The 15,643-nt window shown below is 41.0% G+C and overlaps 1 protein-coding gene across 1 annotated transcript in view; it reads left to right on the forward strand.

Annotated features, from left to right (window-relative positions):
• ankrd13c (ankyrin repeat domain 13C) overlaps positions 1–14,074 on the forward strand; it is a 104,366-nt gene extending 90,292 nt beyond the window's left edge. Inside the window, exons 11-12 of the mRNA XM_043700104.1 lie at positions 1,918–2,018; positions 12,186–14,074. Coding sequence (XP_043556039.1) covers positions 1,918–2,018; positions 12,186–12,316 — 232 coding nt within the window. The 3' untranslated portion in view covers positions 12,317–14,074. The remainder of the gene's footprint in view (positions 1–1,917; positions 2,019–12,185) is intronic.
• The last annotated feature ends 1,569 nt before the right edge of the window (positions 14,075–15,643 follow it).

The raw sequence follows: 15,643 nt of genomic DNA on the forward strand, positions 1-15,643 counted from the left end.
AGATGTGCTGCAAATACACAACACCCAATTCTTTTGGTGTACAAACTGAATCCTAAATGGTAAAAGGTAGGTTAGCATTTGATGCAAACTCCAGTCAGTCAGTTTTGCTTATTAGTTTTCCTCAGTGTTCAAATTGAATTATTTGTTTGAAATGCTATCTTCTAAGGAAAGGGAAGTTAACTTGCATAATTGATATCTAAAGATAATTTAAAAATATCTTTGCTTACCCTCTCCTAATATAGAAATATTTTTATTATAAAACCTCAGTTTGTTTATGCCAAGGTCACTGATCATAGCTTCTGTTCCTGCTACTGCACTGTATTAACTGGCACCAGATATCTTTCAACTGTTACTCATGTACATTAATCTGCATTTGATTCCTGGCCAGGCAAAGTCTTAGTTTTAAAATTCTTGTCCTTGTTTTCCAAAGTCTCCAGGCTTCTCCTCTTTCTTCACTTGCCCTTACATTATTGGCTCCAAGATACCTTTCATCAAATTCAGGGAACTTCAAGAGGATAGAATTTAATCAGTCCTACCACTTCCTGTCTGCACATTTTAGTTGATAAGGCCCAAGTTCTGAAATTCCCTTCATATACTTCTGTTAGTCACTTACCTTTTGAGGCACTCCTTTTAAAAACGTACTACTTTGACCAAGTTTTGATATCTGAACTAGCAATTCTTTGTAGCTCAATATCACACATAGTGAGTTTTGAGAAGATTTGTAGCTCAGGTTGAGGTTTTGGATGTAGGTTTCCTGGCTGAGCTGGAAGGTTTGTTTTCAGACGTTTCATCACCATACTAGCTAACATTAGTTAGTCTCCAGATGAAGCACTGGTGGCATTGCCTGCTTTCTATTTGTTTAGGTTTCCTTGGGTCGGCAATGTCTCTGCCTGTGGTGATGTCATTTCCTGTTTTTTCTCTCAAGAGCTGGTAAATGGGATTGTTGATTTAGAGTTCCTGTTGGAATGCCATGCTTCTAGGCATTATCGTGCGTGTCTCTGTTTCCCTTGTCCTAGAATGGATGTGTTGTCTCAGTCAAAGTGGTGTCGTTCCTCATCTGTATATAAGGATACTAGTGAGATTTGGTCATGTCTTTTTGTGATTCGTTGATGTTCACGCAGCCTGGTGGCTAGTTTTCTGCCCGTTTGTCCAATGTTGTGTGTGTTACAGTTCTTGCAAAGTATTTTGTAAATGAACCTTGTAAGAACTGTAACAAACACTACATTAGACAAACGGGCAGAAAACTAGCCACCAGGATACATGAACATCAACTAGCCACAAAAAGACATGAGCCACTCTCACTAGTATCCTTACATACAGATGAGGAAGGACACCACTTTGACTAGGACAACACATCCATTCCAGGACAAGCCAAACAGAGACATGCACGAGAATGTTTGGAAGCGTGACATTCTAACCAGCACTCTACCAACAAACATATTGACTTGGACCACACTTACCAGCCCTTGAGAAAAAAAACAGGAAATGACATCACAGCAGGCAGTGACATCGCCACAGACCATGCCACCAGAGCTTCATCCTGAGGCTCACTGATGTTTTTTAGTATGGTGACGAAACGTCCGAAAACTAACCTTCCAGCTCTGTGAACAAACCTACATCTTACTTACATCGTCTAGTGGTACATTCTTATGAAGTGTATTTTGAGGTGTTTTATTATATTAAAAGGTGCTGTGTGTATCACAGTTGTATTTGAACTGAAATGAAGAATCTAATCAGTTTTTCTCAATGAGTAGGGCCTCATTCTTTGGTTTAAATTACTAGTGTTATTGCGCTAATATTAAACCTGGTGTAACAATCACAAGCAATCAATTGAAAACTTTTTATGTTTTCTTGACTTATTATGACAGTTTATTCTGGCTTTCTAACATTTATTTTTCTGTGTTCCCTTACTAATAGGTTACTGAATGTTTTAGAGGTCGTAGCACCCTTCAAGCACTTTAATAAACTCAGAGAATTTGTTCAGATGAAGCTTCCACCAGGATTTCCTGTTAAACTAGGTAATTAATAAGATAATGGCAAAGTGGAAAACCGTGTGCTTCTCAGTTGTAGTGGAATAGAACTCTGCTTCTAATGGTCCACAATGCCATATGAAGCTTAATTGAGTTGCCACATCTATTTAATATTGCTGTAGTGTCAGACACTGCCACGTAATGGCAAGTTTCTTTGAAATTATACATTTAGATATTAACCCTGACATTACTAATTTTCTGCTACTGTGATCCATGAATTGATTAGAATTGTAGTGGAGACCCTTTTATACAAAGGATGTCTTGAGGGAATTCAAAATCTGATCATGTTTCAGCAGTCACTCTTAAACATTACTTGACCCTGAATTTCACTTTTTTACTTTTGTCAAACATCTCAGGAATTCTAAGAAGGAATCCTTATTCTGTATATTTACCACTGCAAACTAACATGCTTTGTGCAGTGAACTGAAGTGGACCATATGTTGATAAGACGTAATAAAGGAAGGTGTGAACAGTCTCATTGAAAATAATCTCTAGCATCAACAAGATACTTTACAAAAGGTTAAATTTTATAATAGGTGCTCATGGCATTGGACGTAGTATATTAGTGTAGATAGAGAATTGGCTAATGGGTGGGGATGTAAGGAGTTATTTTTTGAAGTTTGTGACTTGTAGCCAGTGGGGTTACTGGGAACACCACTATTTACAATATGCATTAATGATTTGGAGGAAGGAAGTAAATGTCCAGGGTGACCCCACCCCCCCACCCCCACCCCCTCAAATCTGTGGAATCTTTTTCTGCGGCCTGTTACCCATGGTTTACCACAACCCAAACATATTATAGGGGAATCTTTCAGGACCGGGGGGCTGCCAGGAAGGTAAATTTCCTATTTAAATAAATGGGTTCACTCCTATCCATGGTTTTGGGCTTCTGTGGTAGGTCTTGGAACATATCCACCGCAGTACAGGAGGACTACTGAATTGTATCCACATTTACAAGGGGGATATAGTACACTTAACCAAAGTTGGCAAAAAATTGGCAAATGGGGTATAATGCAGGAAAATATGAAGTTGTTCATTTTGGAAGGAAGAACAAAACAGTTTTTTTAAATTGAGAAAAGCTGCTGAAAGGTGCAGAACAAAGGGATTGGAGGGTCTTGTGCACGAAGCACAGAAAATTAGCACACAGGTGCAACAGGTAATCAAGAGGCCTACTGGAATGTTGGCCCTTGTTTCAAGGGAGTTGGAGTATAAGAGTAGGGAAGCCTTACTGCAACTGTACAAGGTGCTGGTGAGACCACAAGGTGCTAATGAGTCTGGAATACTGTGGGTAGTTTTGATTCCCTTATTTATAAATGATGCTTAATTGGAAACAGTTTAGAGGAATTTCACGAGGATGGTCCTTGGCATGGATGCATCTCCTTTCCTATGTTAGACCCTGTTGATGGGAAGAGCAGCATTTCCTTAATGCCCAGCATAGCATACGAGCTTGGTATTATTCAATGTGGGAGCATCACATGCTGGAAAGTCTTTATATAGTTGAAAGCATTAACTTGTGTTAAACAACAAAAGTGAAAAAACAAAAAGGCCTGTTTGTTTTTGGGAATAAATGGGCTTTAGAGGAATTACTAATATACAGGCAATAAATGAACACTTCACCAACCACGCACCTGTTAGGACTTAGCTGACACCAGATTCTATCTGGCTTGTTGCACCCAACACTGCACTGCTCTATGTTGAAAATGACGCTCCTCCTGCACAATATCCTCATCGTCATAGGGATATATAGACCAAAGGGTCTGTTTCTGTGCTAACTAGTCCATGTCAACCAGATATCCTAAACAAATCCAATCCAATCCCATTTGCTAGCACTTGGCCCATATCCCTCTCAACTCTTGCACTTCATGTACCCATCCAGCTGCTTTCCCAACTCCTCAACATCCATCACCTCCAATATACAGCATTCAAAGATTATGCAGCACACTGCCTGAAATGTACTGTTAAGGCCATCACCACCACCTTGCCTGCATCAATCCAAGCATTGGCACTTAATCTTCAGCATGCTTATTTTCTGTGATGGACTGTATTGTATGTATGCTTTGGCCATAGTTGCAGTAGATAGCTCTGTCTCCATTAACCATACTTAGTAGGCTTCTGGCACTTGAACAGAAGCAGGAAGATGAAAATTCTCAAGTATATAGGTATTATGGAGAATGTGAGGACTGCAGATGCTGGAGATCAGCGTCAAAAATTGTGGTGCAGGAAAAAACAGCAGGTCAGGCAGCATCTGAGGAGCAGGAGAATCGATGTTTTGGGCATAAGCTCTTAATCAGGAATGTGGAGGGGCTGGAGGGAAGGTAGATGGGAAGGCGATGGCTGATGATGGTGAAAGGGTGGAGTGGGGAGGAAGATAGGACAATTCAAGGGCAATGTCGAGTTGAAAGGTTGGATCTAGGGTGAGGTTGGGGAGAGGGGAGATGAGGAAACTGATGAAATCGACGTTGATGCCATGTGGTTGGAGGGTCCCAAGGTGGAAGCATTTTTCCTCCAGGCATCTGGTGGCTTGGATTTGGTGATGGAGAATCCCAGGACTTGCTTGCCCTTGGCAGAGTAGAAGGGGAAGTTGAAATCACCAGCCACCAAGCGGTGGGGTTGTTTTGGCGTGCGTGTCCGAGATGTTCTCTGAAACATTTTCCAAGTTGGTGTCCTGCCTCCCCAATGTAGAGGAGACCACATAGAGAGCATCGGATACAGTAGATGAGGTACTTCGATGTGCAGGAAAATCTCTGCCAGATGTGGAAGAATCCTTTGAGGCCTTGGATGAAAGTGAGGGGGGGGGGGGGGGGGGGAACATATGTGGGCGCAGGTTTTACCCCTGTTATAGTGCAAGGGAAGGTGCTGGGAGTGGACAGTGGTTTGGTGGGGGGGTTGGGTGTGAACCTAATGAGGGAGTCGCAGAGGGAATGGTCTCTGCAGAATGTTAATAGAGGTGGGGAGGGAAATACATCTCTGGTGGGGTCTGACTAGATGGCAGAGGATGATACGCTGTATGCAGAGATTGGTGGGGTAGAAGATGAGGACCGGGGGGGTTCCATTCTTTGTTGCAGTTAGAGGGGTGGGGTTCAAGGGTAGAGGTGCAAGAAATGGAGGAGATTTGCTGGAGGGGGCAGTATTGACACGTGGTAGGGGAAACTGCAGTTCTTGAAATAGGAAGCCATCTGGGATGTCCTGGAGTGGAATTGCTCCTTCTGGGAGCAGATACAGCAGAGGTGCGGAATTGGCAGTAAGGGATAGTGTTTTTACAGGAATAGGAGGTGCAGTAGTCCAGGTAGCTGCAGGAGTTGTTGGGTTTGAAGTAAATGTCCATGTTGTGTCGATCATTGGATATGGAGATTGAGAGGTCCAGGAAGTGGAGGGAATTGTCAGATGGTCTAGGTGAACTTGAGGTCAGGGATTATATAGGCATTATGGCACCTCCCAGGGAGTACTTGCTGCAGACTTCTAACATATAGTGCCAATGATCATGGGATGCCTAGTACTGATGATTGAAAATAATTTGAGCATTGGTGGAATAGGAGGTTTTTATGATGAAGTCAACTTTATGATATGGTGTTTTCAACTCAACATGTGTCCAGTCTGTGCAGTTTTGAGGGAGGGTTGGTGCTTGTCCTGGGCTTGCTGGCACATCTGTTCCTCCTCCTTATTTCTCCCGTGGCTTAATCTGTTGGTAGTGATTCTGATGAGTTTGTATGGAGAATATTAGAAACTGAACAGTCCCTAGTGTTGGGAGCAGTCAGCATTTGCGTCTCTGATAACCATTTAGCATTGTCCTCTGTCCAGTCAGACAAAGGCTATGGAGTGGCCTTTGACATTGAGACCTTGTTTTGATGTATGCAGCACATTATGACATACATTAGACGAGGAGATTCTAAGTGCAGCAGGACTACTCCAATCTTGTCCTTTTCACCTTGCATCATTTGGGAGTCATCATTATGTGTAACAGCATGTTAGCATATACTTGTAGTTCAACGCCATACCCTTGTGCAATCTGAGATCTTGGATTGTTTTTGAGTTGTGGCCTGTAGGTGCCACTTTTCGGATCATATGTTCATAAGATATAAGAGCAGAATTAGGCCATTCAGCCCATCGAGTCTGAGCCGCCATTTGATCATGGCTGATATGCTGCTCACGCCCACTTGCCTGCCTTCTCTCCATATCCCTTCAAGCCATTACCAATTAAAAATCTATAACTCTTTTTGAAATTTACTCACTGTTCGAGCAGCCACCACACTTTGGGGTAACAAATTCCACAAATTTACAACCCTTTGGGAGAAGTAATTTCTCTCAACTGTTTTAAATTTGCTACCCTTTATCCTAAGACTATGACCTCTCATCCTAGAATACCCTACAAGAGAAAGCATCTGCTCCACATTTATTTTATCCGCACCTTTTATCATCTTGAATACCTCTATTTGATCTCCCCTCATTCTTAATTCCAGAGAGTATAGACCTAAACTGTTCAATCTGTCTTCATATGACAAACCCCTCATCTCTGGGAACAATCTAATGAACTTACTCTGAACTGCCTCCAATGCCACTACATCTTTCCTCAAATAAGGGGGCCAAAACTCTGCACAATACTCGAGGTGAGACCTTGCCTAATGTCCTGTATAGTTGCAACAATACTTCCTCATCTTTATATTGCATTCCTTTAGCTATAAAAGCCAACTTTCTATTTGCTTTCTTGATTATCTGCTGTACCTACATGCTAGTTTTGTCACATATGAATGAGTACACCGAGATCCCTCTGCTCCGGAACGCCCCAAATTCTCTCCCCATTAAGATAACAAGTCACCTTGCCATTTTTTTTTAACCCAAATGCATGTCCTTGCATTTAGCAACATTTAAACTCTGGATCATTTTGGCCCACACTCCTATTGTATCCATATCCATTTGTAAGGTTCTTATTTCCCCATTGCAATTTACCATCTTATCTATTTTTGCATTGTCTGCAAATTTAGCTATAGGGTCTCCTATTCCTGTATCCAAGTTGTTAATGGTGATTATAAATAGCTGGAGTCCAAGGACCAAACCCTGAGGTACCCCACTAGTTATATCTTGCTTTCCAGTTAAAAAAAAATTGTCCTGATAGACTTGCAGAAGACAATCATCTATCCAAGCTAGTAAATCACCCCTAATCCCATAGGGACCAACTTTGTGAATTAACCTTTTTGTGCGGCACCTTAACAAATGCCTTCTAGAAGTCCAAATCACCTGTGACTATTTCTGCTTCAGAGATGGCAGTGATCACTTATACTGACCAGTGTCATGGTCAAGATTACTTGTGGCCAGGATTTATAACCTACATGGTTGGATGCTGCATTTCTTTGTTACATTGTTATCCTTCATCAGTTCTGAGTGCCTGCATGTCCCCATCCAACATGTATTGATTTCCTAAGGTTAACCCCTGAGCCCTGGCCTTGCAGCTTAATTTTATATCCTAACCATAATGCTGCACATGCACACCCCAACCTCCTCCAACAGATAGGGTTGTCAAAGGACAACCCCAACCCCATACACAATCATCTCCCACCCTTTTTTTTGTATACTTAGTTATCCCCTCTGCATCCCAACGTGCCATCTCCAGTCTCCACAATTGGATGTTCCCAAATCTCTCTACTACAGTTGTCACCCCTGATAACCATCCCTGTTGACTTTCAGGGGGTAGGGTCCCAGGATTACCCATAGCCTACACTCTTGACCCCTTAGAAGGGCAGCACAGATTGTTGAGTGACCAGACCCTGATTAGTATCTGTGTACACCCCTGACCAACTTGCTGCTAATCCTCAGATTGGTTGCACTGGATCTGTGGGACTAATAGTGGTCTGCTTCCAACACTATAGTGTTACAGGATCTCTGACCAGTTCAAGCTGCCAACTGTCCGTAGACTCTTTCCTGCAGTAGAATCAGGTGCTGCCATTGACTGACTTTGGCAACAGTCTCCCTTGACCAAGGACCACTGCCTTGAGACCTTATTGTCTGATTGGTTGAAACATATAAAATGTGTTGCTGTGTAAGATGCTGGCACGTGCTTTGATGTGCCTTTGCTGTAATTCAGTTCTGTACAGCAATATAACCCCTTTGATCACTGTTGACAATGATGACAAGCTGCCTGGCTTTGTGTCTGCACTACAAGGCAAGACTGAAGTACTGTGAGCCTGTATGCTCTGAGGCAGCAAAAAGATAACACAGGGGATGCTATTGGCATTTCAAGTAGGCACAAAGTGAGAGCATTAAAAAAAACATGAAGAGCTGAGGTGCATCATGCCCTGATGAATGGTGCCTGTCCCTACACACCGATCGGCCTGACAGCACAATTTCAAGATAAGATGTCAGTGCATTTCAGTATGCTGCATTGAAGAGCTGTGTTCAAAGTACGTACAAAATGTGCCATGGTGATAAGTTGAGGCTGGTGCATGTCCAATGCTGCCCTCTGTGGCTGGGGAGATATGATGCAGACAGTCACTGCCCGTGAGCCCTGAGATGCTAGGGACAGCTGGCCAAGCAGAAGGCTTGTAGGAGCAAGCACTGAGCTGAAGCAGCCAGGGACCTGCTCTGACATTCATATCAGGAACTGTTGCATGCATTGAGAAGATCTATTTACATGGTTAAAGGCCTCTTGCTGATAACTTGTAACCAGCTTGTCATATTGCCAATCAAACATTGAGAAAAAATAAAAGTGAGATTTTCCCATCAGTGTTGAATCTCATTTTTCCAGCCTTATCATATTTTCCCAACTGTCTTGCTGTTGCCCATATCATTCGTGGATTGGGAAAATTCCACCCATGAAATTTGTGAAAAATGGGAGGTAACAACATGTTCAAGGATTTTGAACAGAAAACTGAGATTGGAGATGAGGTGGTAATTTGTGGTGATGGTGATGGCAGATGGCAGACTGGAAGGTTGAAAAAATGCCAAAGGGGAGGATATTGGCAACATCTGTCAACATGAGAAAGAAATGTTGGGGGAACCTGTAATTTGGTTGGCAGTGAGGTTCAGGCAACAGAAGGTTGTCAGCTCCTCTGTTAAAGGGACTTAAATGTTTATCAATCCAAATTACGTTCTTGAAGGAGGAATGTTTCCTATAATATGCCTGGGTGGCTAAGTTTGACACTAGAGAATTGGTAGGAAAAGGATCCAGTCAGTCCTGAAGCAGCCTTTTAAATCAAAAATTGTGGTTTTGGTCCTCCTCATCTAGTCAAAAATCATTCTATCCAGCTAGTTGTGTGCTATAAGAAAGATTTGTTGACCTTGAAGCATTGAGAAGATTTGCATAGAAACGTAGAGGGGAGCAGGCAGAGGCCATTCAACCCTTCAAGCCTACTCAACGATTCATCACCATCGTAGTTGATTGTCCAACTCCATAATCTAATTCTGTTTTCTCCATAACCTCTGGTCCCATTTGCTCCAAGTGCTATATTTAGCTGCCTCTTGAGTACATTCAATGAATTCCACAGGCTCATCACTCTTTGGGTGAAGAAATGTCTCCTTATCTCATTCCTAAATGGTCTGCTGTGAATCATCAGACTGTGACCTCTGGTTCTGGACACCCCCACAATTGGGAACATCCTCCCTGCATCTACCCTGTCTAGTCCTGTTAGAATTTTATAAGTCTGTATAATACCTCCCTCACTTGTCTGGACTCCTTTGAAAACAATCCTAACCTCGTCAATCTCTCTTCATATGTCAGTCCCGCCATCCCCAGAATCAGCCTCATAAACCTTCACTGCACTCCTTTGAGAGCAAGAGCGTTCTTCCTCAGGAAAGGAGACCAAAACTGCACACTAATGTTCTGGGTGTGGCCTTACCAAGGCTCTGTATAGCTGCAACCACATATCCCTGATCCTGTATTCAAAACCTCTCGCAATGAAAACCTACATGCCATTTTCCTCTTGGCCACCTGCTGCACCTACATACCTACCTTCAGCAACTGGTGCACAAGGACACACAGGTCCTACTGCACACTTCCTCCCTTCTCCTGATTTACAGCCATTCAGGTAGTAATCTACCTCCTTGTTTTTGCTTCCAAAATGAATAACTTCACATTTATCCAAATTATACTGCATCTGCCATTGATTTTGCCTACTCACCCAACCAGTCCAGATCATGCTGAAACATCTCTACACCTTTGTCACAGTTCACCCTCCCACCCAACTTCATATCATTTGCAAACTTTTGAGATGTTACATTTTGTTTCCTCATCCAAATCATTTTGTGAATAGCTGGGGGCTAGTACCGATCCCTGTGGCATGCCACTGGTTACTGCCTGCCAATTTAAAAAGGACCCATTAATTCCTATTCTGTTTCTTTTCTACCAACCAATTTTCTGCCAATCTCAATACACTTCCCCTAATCTCATGTGGGACTTTGTCAAATGCTTTCTGGAAGTCCAAATATACCACATCGACTGGCTTCCCCTTGTCATCTCTTACAAGGATGTTGCCAGCATTGGAGGGTTTGAGCTATAAGAAGAGGTCGAATAAGCTCTGGCTTTTTCCCTGGAGTGTCAGAGGCTGAGGGGTGACCTTTATAGTGGCAGCTAGACAGGATATTGAAGGGGGAGTTTGGTCCAGTTGCCTTTATCGAACAGTGCACTGAGCATAGGACTTGGAATGTCATGTTGCAGCTGTGCAGGACATTGGTTAGGCCACTTCTGGACTAGTATGCTCAATTCTGGCCTTTCTGCAATAGGAAAGATGTGGAACTTGAAAGCGTTCAGAAAAAAAATTGCAAAGGTGTCATCAGGGTTGGCAAGTTTGAGCTGTAGGGAGAGGCTGAATTGACAGGCTATTCTCCCTGAAGTATTGAAGGCTGAGGGGTAACATTAGAGGTTTATAAAATCATGAGGGGCATAGAGTGAATAGCCAGTGTTTTTCCCAGGATAGGACAATCCAAAACAAGAGAATGTAGGTTTAACTGGGAGAAGAATGGTCCCTTTTAAATCCAAGAGGTAACTTGAGAGGTTGGTGCTTCCATGGAACGAGCTGCCAGAGGAGGTGGTGGAGGTAAGTACAATCCAACATTTTAAAAGGCACCTCAATGGATACATGATTGGAAAGGCTTAGAGGGATTTGGGCTAAATGCTGGCAAATGGGACTAGGATTAGGATATCTGGTCAGTGTGGATGAATTAGGCCACAGGATCTGTTTCCATGCTGTATGACAATAAGTCGTACCCCAATTAGGAAAAGCTTAATTGTAATTTTTTATCTGCTTTTTTAAAATCCATACTTTGTTCACTGCATTGATAAAATGCTAATTTTGAAAGGCATAGAGTCAGAGTGAGATGTACAGCACAGAAACAGACCCTTCGGTCCAACTCGTCCATGCCGACCAAATATCCCAACCCAGTCTAGTCCCACCAACAATACCTGGCCCATATCCCTCCAAACCCTTCCTATTCATATACCAGCTCATTCCATACCCGTACCACCCTGTGTGAAAAAGTTTCCCGTTAGGGGTGTCTCATATCTTTCCCCTCTCGCCCTAAACCTATGCCCTCTAGTTCTGGACTCCCCCACCCCAGGGAAAAGACTTTGTCTATTTATCATATCCATGCCCCTCATGATTTTATAAACCTCCGTAAAAACACCCCTCGGCCTCTGACGCTCCAGGGAAAACAGCACTAGCCTATTCAACTTCCACGGTGGCACAGTGGTTAGCACTGCTGCCTCACAGCGCCAGAGACCTGGGTTCAATTCCCGCCTCATGCGACTGACTGTGTGGAGTTTGCACGTTCTCCCCGTGTCTGCGTGGGTTTCCTCCGGGTGCTCCGGTTTCCTCCCACAAGTCACAAAGATGTGCAGGTCAGGTGAATTGGCCATGCTAAATTGCCCGTAGTGTTAGGTAAGGGGTAAATGTAGGGGTATGGGTGGGTTACGCTTCGGCGGGTCGGTGTGGACTTGTTGGGCCGAAGGGCCCGTTTCCACAATGTAATGTAATCTAATCAATTAATATAAAATGATTGATTTGTATACAATATGGTGATACAGTAAATTTGCCTTCAAAATACTAATCAAATATTCTACTAGAAGGGAGGAACAATTTCAAAACTCAATCTGGAGTGTTTTACAGCAATTAGCATCTCCTTGTGTATGATTTTTGACCTGTATTAATTATATTGTTTCCTATTCTTTAGACATACCTGTGTTTCCAACCATCACTGCCACTGTGACATTTCAGGAATTCCGATATGACGGGTTTAACGACTCTATCTTCAATATTCCGAGTGACTATACTGAAGACCCCAGCCGGTTCCCTGAACTTTGATTTGACTGCTTGTTATTGTGGGACTAAAGAAAATGTTGGGTGCTGTGTACTCTGATTTTAATCCATCCAGGAAATTGATTTCGTTCTTCCTTTGGTGATACAAAGGTATCATTTGGAGAAACTCTGGAACATTCCTAAGTGGAAGAACGGAAAGTCTTGCAGAAATAGACGATACAGCATTTCTTTGATTTGGAAAAATCCCTTTATTAAATTCCTGACCTTCAGTTTGAAATGTTCTCTTTGCAAAATCATCCATTTAAAACTTTAACCTTTTCATGGAAGTGTATATACATTATATCAATGATTAAACAATTTGGTTGCTTTAAAAAAAAAAGGCATTTTGCTGTAATTCACCTACAAGTAATTGGCTAAATGAGAAGACAAAGTATCAGTATGCATACCAATTAAAGACTAAAAAAAGCCAAATTGCCTCAATTTTTTTTCTAGGATTGGTATGCTTTTACTATTTTGATATTTATTTGTACCCCTATTTTTGGGTACTAATTCAATGTCTTAATATTTAAAAAAAACCACTATTTTATTAATGCTACATTTAGTTTTACAAGTGTTGGCAAAAAGAGAAGCTAGGTTCCAAAAGAGTAACCTACAGAGTGCAGGATGTAACATTTATTATTTTGACACTCTGGTGGTTCAGAATGGTAAAAGTTAGTGTTCTGCAGTTTCAAGTTGAGTTGAATCTTGTTTTAATTAGCATTACATGATTCTAAAAGGGAAGTATTGGCTTTTGAAATTAATTGAAAAATTATTGTATAAACATTGTGCGTACACAAGCAAGGTTTCAAAGTGGTAATATTCATCTGGGATATTAGAAATATTCCATTGCTTCAACTGGAATTGCATGGAACTTCCAGTAAAGACTTTGAGATTTGTTTGGCTGTAGTGTAGTACTGAATTGTTTAGCCAAGGCTGAGTTCACTTCCTCTTTGGGTGAGAAGACAGGTGACCAAAAATGGTTAATCAGTCTTGTTGAATACAATAATGATTCCCCACTTTTTCCATATGAAGAGATTTTTTTTCATTGTGTCAAGAAAAAAAGCTAGGCTGTGGTTGATGCAAAACTGTCACTCAGAATTCATAATCTACACAGTGAGTATTTTTTGTACAAAAGCTTTTAAAAGAAACTAATATAATACTCCCAAAAATAATTGGAATTCTGTTCATTGAAGCACCAGCATTTTGGTGAACAGAATTGTTCCAATTTAATTAATGCATTGTATATAATCCCACAAATAAGTTTTCCTTAAAAAAAAAAATCCTACTTCTTTTTAATGCTTGTATAACCATGTTTAAAGTCAAAGTAGGACTATCCAAGTGAGAACTGTCTGAAGGCTACCTCACTCGTGGAACAGAGTAATGTGCTCTCAACCAGAGTCACATGACACTTCTTTCTTGTAACTGATTTATCATCTTGCTTGTGACTGGTGATTTTGTAAGGTTTGCAATTCCTTTCAAGTCTTAGACATCACTGGTTAAGTGTGAGAAGTTTTAACCTTTTGAAGATTGTATGAAATTAACATTTCACAAGTTATTCAAATCTTTCCTCTAAGCTAACAAAAATGGAAGCATGAAGAAATGAATAGGGATGTAATGATATGAAAGTGTTAAATTGGATAATTAGTTTTAAAAGAACATGTATCTTATAAATGTATCAATATCTTGTGGTATTGGTATAATGAAAGACTAGCGCTAAGTTGTTTACCAAATGTGCTTTGTACAAATAAATATAGTTCAAAACTCTGCGCATTTGTGCTTGCTTTCTTTACATTGTTTTTAGGAATTTTATAAAAACTGAAAAATTTAGCATAAAATTGGTAACCTTTGTTACTATGAAAGACTTCAAATTATTCAGTTATGATTTCATTTTGATTGTGATTTTCATTTAAGTCAAATTGTATTTTCCTATTTGTATTTACCATTAAAAATAATATAATTAGATTTGCTTGTTGCTTTTTTTCTTGATTTTAAAGTAATTTGCATGTATGTTGCGAACAAGTATTGGTGGTTTGATCTCATTTGTATCTGTAATTGGTCTTACTCTAATTTATCCTCCTTGGCCATCTTACTGTAGAAAGACATTGAGTAAATGACATCTTCACCAGTGAAAAAGACAGTATAAAATCATCTGAAGAACAGTCACTGATCCAAAACGTGAATTAATTTCTCGCAACAGATACTGCCTGGCCTGAGTTTTTCCAGCAATTTTTAATTTTATTTCTGATTTCCAGCATCTGTAGCTAAATCATCATTTGACTAATCAAGTGCATCAGTTTGCAGACCCCCCCCAAATCTGTTTTGCTCCTTGAAATGGATCATTTACGTGTTACCTGGTGAAGATCCGGTATGTGATGGGGGGACGGTGTTGGATCTTATTTCCCAAGAAGGACTTGAGTTGTGGAGTAGTGTCAGGTAATCTTTATTGCAGCTTTATTTTCAGTGCAACTTCTAGAACAGTAAAGTGCACACTGTTTAGGAATATCATTAACCTATACAGTTTTAACTGAATGCACAAAACATCCACCCCCAATGTATTTCCTGTTATTTCCCAGACTCTATGTCCCTGTAATGACATGGGGATAGCTTTCACTGTCTGAAACTGGTTTGCTCTTATAGTTTTTATTTAAATCTTTTTCCTCTAAGGCTTTCAGTGATCAGTGAATCCATAACTTCAGAATCTATATCTATGATTATCTGATGAATCTTAACTAAAACTGTTAGTGTTGTAACAGTTAAATAATTTGAGATTCCCTAATTAAGAGACTTGTGTAAACAACTGCAGCTGCACATGATCTGGAGAAAGGTATAGGTGATCTGATTAGCAAGTTTGCAGATGACACTAAGATTGGTGGAGTAGCAGATAGTGAAGGAGACTGTCCAAATGCAGCAGAATTTCGAGAGATGACAGATTGAGTTCAATCCAGGCAAATGCATTTTGGAAGATCCAATTCAAGAGTGAACTATATGGTAAATGGAAAAGCTCTGGTGAAAATTGATGTACAGAGAGGTCTGGATGTTCAGGTCCATTGCACCCTGAAAGTGGCAATGCAGGTCGATAGTCAAGAAGGCAATGCTTTACTTTATCGGACAGGGTTGGCAGGTCATTGTATAAGATTTTGGTTTGGCCACATTTGGAATACTGCGTACAGTTTTGGTCACATTATCTAAAGGATGTGGATGCTTTGGAGAGGGTGCAGAGGAGGTTCACCAGGATGTTGCCTGGTATAGAGGGTGCTAGCTGTGAAGAGGAGTTGAATAAATTAGGATTATTTCATTAGAAAGACTGAGGTTGAGGGGTGAACCGGACTAAGG

The sequence above is a fragment of the Chiloscyllium plagiosum genome, chromosome 11 (genome assembly GCF_004010195.1).
Source record: "Chiloscyllium plagiosum isolate BGI_BamShark_2017 chromosome 11, ASM401019v2, whole genome shotgun sequence".
NCBI classification, from domain to species: domain Eukaryota; kingdom Metazoa; phylum Chordata; class Chondrichthyes; order Orectolobiformes; family Hemiscylliidae; genus Chiloscyllium; species Chiloscyllium plagiosum.